Genomic DNA, 12,304 nt, shown 5'->3' on the forward strand with positions numbered 1-12,304 from the left:
ATCATTGATTGACCCAGGTCCATTACTGGGTAGAACAGGGAGAAAAAGCTACACCTCAACGTGGTTTAGTGGAAAGAGCACGGGCTTGGGAGGATCTGGGTTCTAATCCTAACTCTGCCACTTGTCTGCTGGCTGACCTTGGGCAAATCACTGATCTTCTCTGTGCTTCAGTTACATTATCTGTAAAATGGAGATTAAGACTCTGATCCCAACATGAAACAACCTGATGACCTTGTCAACCTGATGACCCCAGTGCTTACAACAGTGCTTGGCACATAGTAAGCACTTAACATATACCAGCAATATTATGATTATGCTTCACCCCCACAGGGCCACTTATCACCCGCCTCAAGTAGAGCGCATGAGTGTCTTCGCAAAGTCTCTTCCTGTAGCTGTTATTTGCGGGATCACAAACAGTCACTAAAAAGGCAGCTTGTTGTGAACTCACCACACTTTCAACTCCGAGGCCCATGCTCTGGTCACTATGCTGTGCTGCTTCTCTCTGCTGACTCCAGAAAAATGTTCAAACCCCTGCCTGAATACTGTCTGTCAGGGGCTGCTCTCCCACCTGGAGTTTCATCCCCCCTACTCCTGCTCTGAGACTGTGTTAATCTCAAACCAGATTTTACCCATATCTTTAACTGTCTGGGCAAAGACAGGTGTTACCAAGACTCCTACTATTTTGGGGTGCAACAAAGTCTTCCAAACCCTGTTCTGTTCAGAGGAGTTATAACTCTCCATGGCTTGTACCTCTCTTAACAGCCAACTTGTAGAGGTGTTCTGGCCTTCAGGGTTCACACTTCCCAATTCTTTATTCGTAACTATGCTCTCCTGAGGCAACAAGGATGTGGCCATCATTTCCTCAGGGACTTGTTGGAAGGGTCTCACTTATTTGATCGCTCATTCATGCTTCCACCTGCAGTGGTCTCCCTTAGGGAAGCCACTAAGTGCCACCTGGGTACCTCATCTCTAGGCCATATCACACCACCTGCTTGGTGACCTTCTGGGTACTCTGTTCTACAGCATACTGAGTAGCTCTGGAGTTTTGTAGGGTCCCTGATGCTAGGGGTGAGATGAGTAATAATAATAATGGTATTTGTTAAGTGCTTACTATGTATCAAGCACTGTTCTAAGCACTGGGGTACATACAAGGCAATCAGGTTATCCCACCTGGGGCTCAGTCTTAATCCTCGTTTTACAGATGAGGTAACAGACACAGAGAAGTTAAGTGACTTGCCCAAGGTCACACAGCAGACAAATGCCTTATTAGGCAAAGCCCAAATCAATCAATAGTATTTACTGTGTGCTTACTGTGTGCAGAGTACTGTGCTAAGCTCTTGGGAAAGTAGCGTGGCTCAGTGGAAAGAGCACGGGCTTTGGAGTCAGAGGTCATGGGTTCAAATTCTGGATCCACCGATTGTCAGCTGTGTGACTTTGGGCAAGTCACTTAACTTCTCTGTGCCTCAGTTACCTCATCTGTAAAATGGGGATTAAAGACTGTGAGCCCCCCGTGGGACAACCTGATCACCTTGTATCCTCCAGCGCTTAGAACAGTGCTTTGCACATAGTAAGCACTTAATAAATGACATCATTATTATTTATTGTTATGATACTAAAGAGAGGTAGGACCGTACAAATACGTACCTAAGTGCTGAACAGAATCCTTTCAGCTGACTCCTCTTTGATTTCCCTTTCTGACACAGTTTCCCAAGCCAGTCCCGAATGGTGTTTGGGAGATTGATATGGCCCTTCCTAGTTTTTGCCACCTTCAAGATGAAGCTTTCCAAGTGATCACTGGTCACAAACCCAGGTCCTAAGGGCTCTGTCCTTACTGGTTAACCAAAGAAAGAGCACCCTGCAAATCACTCCAAGTATGCTTCCTCTCTCAATGAGGTGTAGAAAAACTCACATCACCATCCCATTCAAAAATGTGGCTTTTTTCATTCTTACTCCCTCCTTGTAGGGCTCCAATTTACCCACCAGATGTGAACAGTGAGAGTTGCACTATTTCATGAATTTCATTTGTCTTGTAAGCCCCCGTTCTCTGCCTCTAGCTACCCTCTCTCCAATCCCTGACTTCTCCTCTATGACCCCTCTGTCCCTTTTCCAATTGATTTTTAATATAATCTGGGACTTGCTGGAAGCACCTGACATTTCTCATTCTTCTCATTTCTGACTCAATCATTCAGTCTGGGCCCCTGTATATGCCCTCTTGCCCCCATCCTGCCATTTCCCTTTTCCTCCACTGAGCCTGGAGAGGGATAATTACAGTTTTGGGTCCATGGGTGTATTTAGGGCAGAGGAGTCCATGGTAACAGGAATGTTGTTTGCTGTATCTTCATAAGTCACCGACAGCCTAGATGGCAATCATTTAAATGCACAGGATTACAGATCTGGAAGTAATAATAATAATAATAGTAACTTTTTAAGCACTTTATTACGTAACAAGTGCTGTACTAAATGCTGGGACACATGCATTGTAAGCAGATTGGACATAATCTCTGTCTCACATGGGGCTCATGGTCTAAAGGAAAGAACAAGCATTTAATCCCCATTTTGCAGATGGGGAAACTGAGGCACCATGACTTAAGTAACTCATTCGAGGTCACACAGCAATCAAGTAGCAGAGAAGGAAAATGGGAGGATCAGAATGCACTAACACAGCAGAAACAGAATGCCACAGAGGTATCAGGGTTTCTTCTGAGAAGCAGCATGGCTCAGTGGAAAGAGCATGGGCTATGGAGTCAGAGATCATGGCCCCACCACTTGTCAGCTGTGTGACTTTGGGCAAATTGCTTAACTTCTCTGGAACTCAGTTACCTCATCTGTAAAATGGGGATTAAGAATGTGAGCCCCCCCGTGGGACAACCTGATCAGCTTGTAACCTCCCCAGCGCTTAGAACAATGCTTTGCACAAAGTAAGCACTTTATAAATGCCATTATTATTATTATACGTAACAGGTGCTCGTGGGATGAGGAAGAGAAGACTTCATTTGCCATACTTGCCTTCTCTTGTGTGAGGCCTGTGCACTTGGATCAGTACCTCTTAAACACCTGATGTTCACTGCACCCCCAGCCCCACAGTACTTTTGTATAGAATCCGTAAACTCCACCATTTCCCCTCTCTGTAATTTATTTGAATGCCTGACTCTCCTACTAGACTCTAAGGTCCTTGTGGACAAGGCCCATATCTACCAAATCTGTTCTACTCTACTCTCCCAAGCAATTAATACAGCATGCTGCACATAGTAAGCACTCAAATATTATTGATTGATTGACTGAGAAGGGAAAAGGGAGGTTAACATAATTCACTGAGTGCCTGTTGTATGCAACTTTTAAGAGAATGCTATGGAAATAAGAGGCACAGACTTTTACCTTTCTCACCCTTCTTCCCACCATTTTTTTCTTCTCCGTTTCTTCTGCTACTCTTATTATTACACTTATTTCTTATATGTACCTGTGTAACTTTCCCACCTCTTTTTTAAAGTGGCAAGATTAATGCAAAAGGAGAAACAGTGAGACCTAATGGAAAAAGAGAAGAAAAAGAGAAGCAGCGTGGCTCAGTGGAAAGAGCACGGGCTTTGGAGTCTGAGGTCATGGGTTCAAATCCCGGCTCTGCCAATTGGCAGCTGTGTGACTTTGGGCAAGTCACTTCACTTCTCTGGGCCTCAGTTCCCTCATCTGTAAAATGGGGATGAAGACCGTGAGCCCCCCGTGGGACAACCTGATCACCTTGTAACCTCCCCAGTACTCACTTCTCGATTTACACTCACTCCCTTGGTGACCTCATTCTCTCCCATGGCTTCAACTATCATCTCTATGCTGATGACACCCAAATCTACATCTCTGCCTCTGCTCTCTCCCCCTCCCTCCAGGCTCACATCTCCTCCTGCCTTCAGAACATCTCCATCTGGATGTCTGCCCGCCACCTAAAACTCAACATGTCCAAGATTGAACTCCTTGTCTTCCCTCCCAAACCTTGTCCTCTCCCTGACTCCCATCACCGTTGACGGCACTACCGTCCTTCCCGCCTCACGAGCCCGCAACCTTGGTGTCATCCTCGACTCCGCTCTCTCATTCACCCCTCACATCCAAGCCGTCACCAAAACCTGCCGGTCTCAGCTCCGCAACATTGCCAAGATCCGCCCTTTCCTCTCCATCCAAACCGCTACCCTGCTCATTCAAGCTCTCATCCTATCCCGTCTGGACTACTGCACTAGCCTTCTCTCTGATCTCCCATCCTCGTGTCTCTCTCCACTTCAATCCATACTTCATGCTGCTGCCCGGATTATCTTTGTCCAGAAACGCTCTGGACATATTACTCCCCTCCTCAAAAACCTCCAATGGCTACCGATCAATCTGCGCATCAAGCAGAAACTCCTCACCCTGGGCTTCAAGGCTCTCCATCACCTCACCCCCTCCTACCTCACCTCCCTTCTCTCCTTCTACTGCCCAGCCCGCACCCTCCGCTCCTCCACCGCTAATCTCCTCACTGTACCTCGCTCTCGCCTGTCCCGCCATCGACCCCCGGCCCACGTCATCCCCCGGGCCTGGAATGCCCTCCCTGTGCCCATCCGCCAAGCTAGCTCTCTTCCTCCCTTCAAGGCCCTGCTGAGAGCTCACCTCCTCCAGGAGGCCTTCCCAGACTGAGCCCCTTCTTTCCTCTCCCCCTCATCCCCCTCTCCATCCCCCCGTCTTACCTCCTTCCCTTCCCCACAGCACCTGTATATATGTATATATGGTTGTACATATTTATTACTCTATTTATTTATTTATTTATTTATTTTACTTGTACTTTTCTATCCTACTTATTTTATTTTGTTGGTATGTTTGGTTCTGTTCTCTGTCTCCCCCTTTTAGACTGTGAGCCCACTGTTGGGTAGGGACTGTCTCTGTGTGATGCCAATTTGTACTTCCCAAGCGTTTAGTACAGTGCTCTGCACATAGTAAGCGCTCAATAAATACGATTGATTGATTGATTGATTGATTTGAAAGCTTCGTTAGACTTCTTTGATTCCTGGTAAGCACTTGTGCAGTGCCCCACACACAGTAAGCATGCAACAAGTACCATTAATGGATTGATTAATTGATCATCATGGTGGGAAAGAGCCATATATCGGCGGCAGATTGTGGGGGGGCTGGCTTAAAAGAGTAACTTTCTCTAGTCTCAGAGAATATGTGGTTTGCTTAGTTGATGCAAAATGAGTAGAGGCTAAGGTGATGGTAAGCTTAGGATCTTAAAAATACATCACCAACTGCCAGCATTCCAAAGGAAATCTTTGGGGACAATATCATGAAAAACTCAAAGAAGTGTTGCCTTTCAAGCACAGAAATGCAGATACAGAAACCTGAAAAGATTACTGAGGCTTATAAATTCCTTGGGGTGTTTCATGACCCATGATATCCAATCAAACACAACCAATCTCACATTAGCTACCAAATTACCAGTTGTTGTTGTTTTTTTACCAGTGGGGGAAATAGTGGGTGTATTGAGATTCTCAAAAGATTGTTTATACTTAATAGCCGAAAGATGTCTAATCATGCCCCAACTTCTTCCCAGACATGAACAGTGGTGAAAGGTAACACAATTGTGTAAAACATTCTTTGCCCAAGGTTTCATGTGGCTAGCGATCAAACTCTTCGTATGGAAGAGAGGGAGAAAACATAATAGGATTAGCAATTCAAAATATGAATTTTGACCTTGTTAAAAGATCAGATGATAAGAAAGAGAAAGGTGAATGGGGGGAGGGGAGGGGGACGAGGGCAGGTTTCAGAGAGTTGTGAATGGAGACTACCAGAAGGTGAGGATAGAGGCTACTTCCTCTTTTGCCTTCATGCAGCAGGTCAGCCCAGGGCTGCCAGGTCAATCTGTCTGTTTGGGAAATTTCATCTATCCATTTTGCCCTTCCCATTTATTCACCATCATCAACACTGAGTAAATGAGAGCTGTACAAGGAGCTTGGTATTAAGCACTTGAGAAACATATAAGTGGAGGATAAGGCACAATCCCTAGCCTCAAAAATGTAACAATCTTGGGGAAAATTACAGGACATAAATTGATTGAGAGAGTGAGAATAGATATGTGATAAAAACAAATTATGAAATGAACTGACAATAAATGAACTAGTGTCCATATATTTTGATGTATCATTTTTGACATCATGTTCTTCATTTTATCCTCATTTTATTATAATGTAAGCTCCTTAGCACCTAGTTCAGAGCTCAATACATATTTTTGAATGGTTCATCATCATCATCATCATCATCCTCATCATCATCTGTAAGGACTGAGTCTATACTATATACAAAGCACTGAACGAGGCCACTCAATTAGTGGTATTTAATGAGCACTTGCTGGTGCAGAACACTGTACTAAGTGCTTGGGGGTGAACTGTGAGCCCGTTGTGGGCAGGGATTATCTCTGTTGCTGACTGTTCTTCCCAAGTGCTTAGTACAGTGCTCAGCACACAGTAAGAGCTCAATAAATATGATTGAATGAATGAATGAATGAATGAAGACAGATTCCCTCACTAGAGGATCATATAGTCTAGTGGGGTGTCAGGCACTAAAATAAATTTCAGATAGAAGTAGCAACAGAAGATAAGGGTATTTGCATAAATGCTGTGGGACTGGGTGGTGGGAATATCAAAGGGCTTATTAGGAATGGGCCTAAATGCAAAGGCAAGGAAGTGAACAGTAGGGAAGTCTTCCTGGATGGGATAAGATTTTTGTAGGGCCTTAAAGGTCGGGAGAGTGGTGGTCTGTTGTTTATGAAGGGGAAGGGGAGTTCCAGTCGAGAGGGAGGATGTGACCAAGAGGTCAGCGGCAAGAGATCAAGGTAGGTACATAGGTTGATGTTAAGAGGAGCAAAACGCATGGGTTGTGTTGTAGTGGCAGAGGTTGAAAGCTGGGAGGTCAGCAAGGAAACTGATGAGGTAGAAAAGGTAGCATAGAATTAACTCTTTGATCAGCATGGGAGCTACTTGGATGGAAAGGAGTGGGTTCTTGAAAAGTTGTGAAGTTAGAACCTACAGGATTTGGTGACAGCAGGAATATGTGGTTTGAATAAGAGATGAGAAAAAGATAATGCCCAGGTTACAAGTTCGTGAGTCAAGGAGAATGGTGGCGCTTTCGACAAGGCAGGGAAGTCCAGGGTTAGGGTCAGAAGATGAGTTCTGATAAGGGGGCTGTTTCCTTCGGGAATTTAAAACAGAAGAAAAAGCAAGATTCCTGCCCTCGATTATCATATAATCTATTTGGTGCTTCCTTGTATTTCTTTAAAAGACACAAGTATTTGAAATCTATTTTTGCTTAAGTAGCAATTGTGCAACATTTTAAGGAAGGAGGGGAAAATACGTTTGGCTTTCTTCCTGTGCTTGTTAATGTTGTATTTCAAATGCACCAAAGGTTTCAGTAATTTAAAAAAATTCTGCATAAACTACATTAGCATTCAAAAATCCTCTCATTTCCTTTTGCCTTGCTTTATTTCTCTTATAACAAAAATACCTATTATGATTTGTGAGGCTTTAATTGGTGTATTTGCATAGTGACTGCTTGTGTTGCAACTGACTGCTACAGTTCCCTTGTAGCAGAAGGTACCATTGCTATTTTCATTGATCTAATTAGGGAATTTACATATTGACAAGCCTGAAAATTTCCCTTCTTGTTATTTTCTCCCCATCAAGTTGACTTCTTATTCTTCCCTGACTAAGCTCCTCTTTCTTCTTCTCCCACTCCCTTCTGCGTTGCTTTGACTTGCTCCCTTTGTTCTCCCCACTCCCAACCCCACAGCACTTTTGTACATATCTGCAATTATTTACTTATATTAATATCTGTTCCCCCCACTCTATACTGTAAGCTCACTATGGGCAGGGAATGTTTCCCTTTATTGTTGTATTGTACTCTCCCAAGCGCTTAGTACAGTGCTCTCCACACAGTAAGTGCTCAGTAAAAACAATCGAATGATTGAATGAATGAATCTAGAGGAACAGGCCATGCTGGAAGTTGAGGATTGGGAAAGCTGTGGTATGGTGAATTTGCAGGGGACAGGAAGTTCCTGGGAAGGGGATTGGAGTCCCGTGGCCTAGCCAGTTCCTCAGATCAAACCAAGCAATAGTAATGACTGTGGTATATGTTAAGCACTTAGTAATAATAATAATAATAATAATAATAATAATAATGATAATAATAATAATAATGTTGGTATTTGTTAAGTGCTTACTATGTGCCAAGCACTGTTCTAAGTGCTGGGAGAGATATGAGGTAATCAGGTTGTCCCACATGGGGCTCACACTCTTAATCCCCATTTTACTGATGAGGTAACTGAGGCACAGAGAAATTAAGTGATTTGCCCAATGTCACACAGCTGACAAGTGGCAGAGCCCGGATTAGAACCCATGTTCAAGACTGTGAGCCCACTGTTGGGTAGGGACTGTCTCTATATGTTGCCAACTTGTACTTCCCAAGCGCTTAGTACAGTGCTCTGCACACAGTAAGTGCTTAATAAATATGATTGAATGAATGAATGAATGAATGATCTCTGACTCTAAAGCCCGTTGCTTTTCCACTAAGCCAGGCTGCTTCTCCTCTACATCAATCACTGGGATAGATGTAAAATAATCATCTCAGACACAGTCCCCATCCTGCATGGGGCTCACAATCTACAGTGGAGAAAGAACAGGTACTGAGTCCCTACTTTATAGATGAAGAAACTGACAGGCTAAGCGACTTGCTCAAGGTCACCCAGCAGGCATGTGGAAGAGTGATATTAGAACCCAGCTCTGCTGATTCCCAGGCCTGGGCTCTTTCTACTAGCCAATATTGTTTCCCAGGCCACGGTGCTTCCTGGAATTTATTTGGAAAGTTACAGTTCAGTAGGAGAAGGGTGAAGAGAAAAATATTGAGAGATGTCTCTCAGATCTATTCCTTCATATACCCTAGTGGCTGGGTCTTCTACTGAGCAACTGTGTCTCTGGGGGTGACCACATCCCTTAACTTACAATATAGATGCCATCCAGTTGAGCCATTCTGTAGTTTTACCACCCTCTTCCTTCTTTCCCTTCCTTCTCTGCTTTCCCGTACAGACAATTAAACTGTTGCTATGCTTTTGGGGGACAACCTGTCAGAGCTGATAATACTAGATGTGAGATCCTACCCAGATGAATAGGTTTATAGAACCCGGGCCTGGGAATCATTTCCACCATTTGTCTGCTGCATGACTTGGGGCAAGTCATTTGACCTCTCTGTGCCTCAGTTACCTCATCTATAAAATGTGGATTAAGATTTTGAGCCCCACATGGAACATGGGCTGTGTCCTACCTGATTAGCTGGTATCTACCCTAATGCTTAGTACAATGCCTGGCACATAGTAAGAGTTTAACAAATACCATTAAAAAAATATTGAGCACTTATTGTTTGCAGAGTACTGTGCTAAATGTCTGGGAAAGTGCAGTACAACAGATTTGGTAGACAAATTCTCTGCTCTATCACCCTGAGAGCAGTTCATTCATTCAATCTTATTTACTGAGTGCTTACTGTTTGCAGAGCACTGTACTAAGCGCTTGGGAAGTATAAGTCGGCAACAGGTAGACGGTCCCTACCCAACAATGGGCTCACAGTCTAGAAGGGAGGAGACAGACAACAAAACAAAACATGTAGACAGGTGTCAAAATAGTCAGAACAAATAGAATTAAAGCTATTTGCACATCTTTAACAAAATAAATAGAATAGTAAATATGTACAAGTAAAATAGAGTAATAAATCTGTACAAATATATACAAATACTGTGGGGAGGGGAAGGAGGTAGGGCGGGGGGGATGGGGAGGAGGAGAGGAAAAAGGAGGCTCAGTCTGGGAAGGCCTACTGGAGGAGGTGAGCTCTCAGTAGGGCTTTCGGGGGAGGAAGAGAGCTAACTTGGTGGAGGCCTGGAGGGAGGGCATTCCAGGCCAGGGGAAGGACTTGGGCAGGGGGTTGACGGTGGTACAGGCGAGAACGAGGCACAGTGAGGAGGGTGAGGAGGTTAGTGGTGGCAGAGGAGTGGAGGGTTTGGGCTGGGCTGTAGAAGGAGATAAGGGAGGTGAGGTAGGAGGGGGTGAGGTGATGGAAAGCCTTGAAGCTGAGAGTGAGGAGATTTTGCTTGATTTGTAGGTTTTTTAATGATTGGATGTAATCATTAATAACAACAACCTAATCTTAATAATGCCTTCACTTTGATCTGGCGTTTTTATTCCCAATGCATTCTCATATCATTTATCTCATTTCTGCCCTCACTACCATCCTGTAAGGTAGGTAGAAAAGTAAATGTAGAGAAGCATCTTGGCCTAGTGGATAGAACCCAGGCCTAGGAGTCAGAAGGACCTGAGTTCTAATCCTGGCTCTGACAATTGTCTTCAGTATGACCTTGGGCAAGTCACTTCATTTCTCTGTGACTCATTTACCTCACCTGTAAAATGGAGATTGAGACTGTGAGCCCAATGTGGGACAGGGACTGTGTCCAACCTGATTAGCTTATATCTACCCCAGCACTTAGTACAGTATCTGGCACAAAGTACGTACTTCAATGGCACAGTTGTTATTATTAATAATAAATATTATTATCCCCATTTTGCAAATGAGGAAAACGAGGTACAGAGAGATTAAGTGACTTGTCCAAAGACTAACAAGCAGGCTGGTGGAAGGAAGCAGACTTGAACCCAGGTTCTGCAGTTTCCACACCAGTGGCCTTCCCCTACATCACACTGCTTCTCCTCTCTTTTACTGTTGTTGCATTTGTCACTTGCAGACACTCTCACTGTTTTAGAATCTGCCGCTTGGATTCTTGATCTTCCTGAAGCCCAAAACTTCAAGAAGGGCACTCTCTTTTCTCAGAGCTGCATCCCAGTCAGGTCATCCCATTCCTTTGGTCTCCCCACAGTACTCTCTGTGATCACACATGGTTTGAGGCTGTGATTCACCAGATCTTTTTAAATTCTTTTGGCCACTGCTCTTTGTTGGTGAACACTTTCAGTCTGCTGTTTCACCTGCTCTGGAATCCTGCTGTCTTCTCTTTTCATTCATTCATTCATTCATTCATTCATTCAATCATATTTATTGAGCTCTCACTGTGTGCAGAGCACAGTACAAACATATTTATTGAGTGTTTACTGTGTGCAGAGCACTGTACTAAGCACTTGGGAAGTACAAGTTGGCAACATCTAGAGATGGTCCCTACCCAACATTGAAAGTGTTGACCTAAAATAACAGTCGAAACTAAGCATCCCTATTCTAGAGAGAAGCGAGGGGCAAAATGAACAAATGCTAGTATTCTCAGGCAAGGGGGCACACCCACGGCCTCGACTGCATTGGGATGGGATGGGATTCCACCCCAGGAGCTGTGCCCGCCCCCCGCTACTCGGGGAAGGGCAGTCCCGGTCTTCCGACTGAGCCGAGAGGGGATCGAACGCCTCAGTCCCCAGCTGGGGGACCCCAGACGGTGGGGAGTTTTCCACGGAGGAGGTCCAAGCCGTCTTTTCCCCCAGGATCCACGTGGAAAACTCGGATCGGGCCAGAACACTAGGACCCGGCGTCTCCCTGGAAGGCCGTCAGGTGACCTGCGATGAGGCCCTGCACCCTGGACGGGATGATCTCATTGGAGCTGTTGCAGTCCTCCGGGCCGTAGGGAGTGTCCATGGTCAGCAGCCTGGCCACGCGCAGGCTCCTCTGTGAGTCCCCTTCTTCGGAGACGGGAATGTGGTTCTTCTCCAGCCACGTCTTCAGGTGGTTTTTGTGCTTCTCCAGGTCTCCGGGGCTGTAGGCTCGACTCTCCTTGGGAGTGAAGAGCGCCAGCAGTTGCTCACGCGTGGCCTCATCCCCTTCCCGCAAGACTTCCACCTCCCGCACCGCATGACCCGTGACTCCAGTCACGGACGCCCGGCCGTTATCGAGGAAGTTGACAAGGACGATGTTGGCAGAAACAGGGTCTGTGGTTAAAACCCATCCTTGAAACTCATTCTTCTCACTGGCTGTGACTTTGACTTCTTTGTTCATGAATGCCTGCCGCTCGAAAGGGCTCTTTTTCATCCACTCGCTCATAGTTGGTCCTGGTGGCTAGCTCGACCCACGTGTCCAGCCTCTCCCACCTCGGGTCCTCTGAGGCCTTCCTGCTTATGCTCATCCCGCGGCTGCCCTGGATGGCCGGGCTCCCCTGTCAGCGCCCCTCGGACGGAAAGGGCCCTTTTCATATCATGCCCCCGTCCAGCAATATCTGTAGCCAAAGAATTGGTTTAGTCACAGTGAGCTGACTGCATTTGATGACCTCAGTGATGGT

The 12,304-nt window shown here is 45.4% G+C and overlaps 1 protein-coding gene across 1 annotated transcript; it reads right to left on the minus strand.

The window, feature by feature from the left end:
• Positions 1–11,550: 11,550 nt before the first annotated feature.
• LOC119932837 (gem-associated protein 6-like) lies at positions 11,551–12,069 on the minus strand. Its single transcript, XM_038751958.1, has one exon. It carries the CDS (start codon positions 12,067–12,069, stop codon positions 11,551–11,553), a length of 519 nt encoding a protein of 172 aa, XP_038607886.1.
• Between the last annotated feature and the right edge of the window lie 235 nt (positions 12,070–12,304).

Source organism: Tachyglossus aculeatus, chromosome 10, assembly GCF_015852505.1.
Source record: "Tachyglossus aculeatus isolate mTacAcu1 chromosome 10, mTacAcu1.pri, whole genome shotgun sequence".
In the NCBI taxonomy this organism is placed as follows: Eukaryota; Metazoa; Chordata; class Mammalia; order Monotremata; family Tachyglossidae; genus Tachyglossus; species Tachyglossus aculeatus.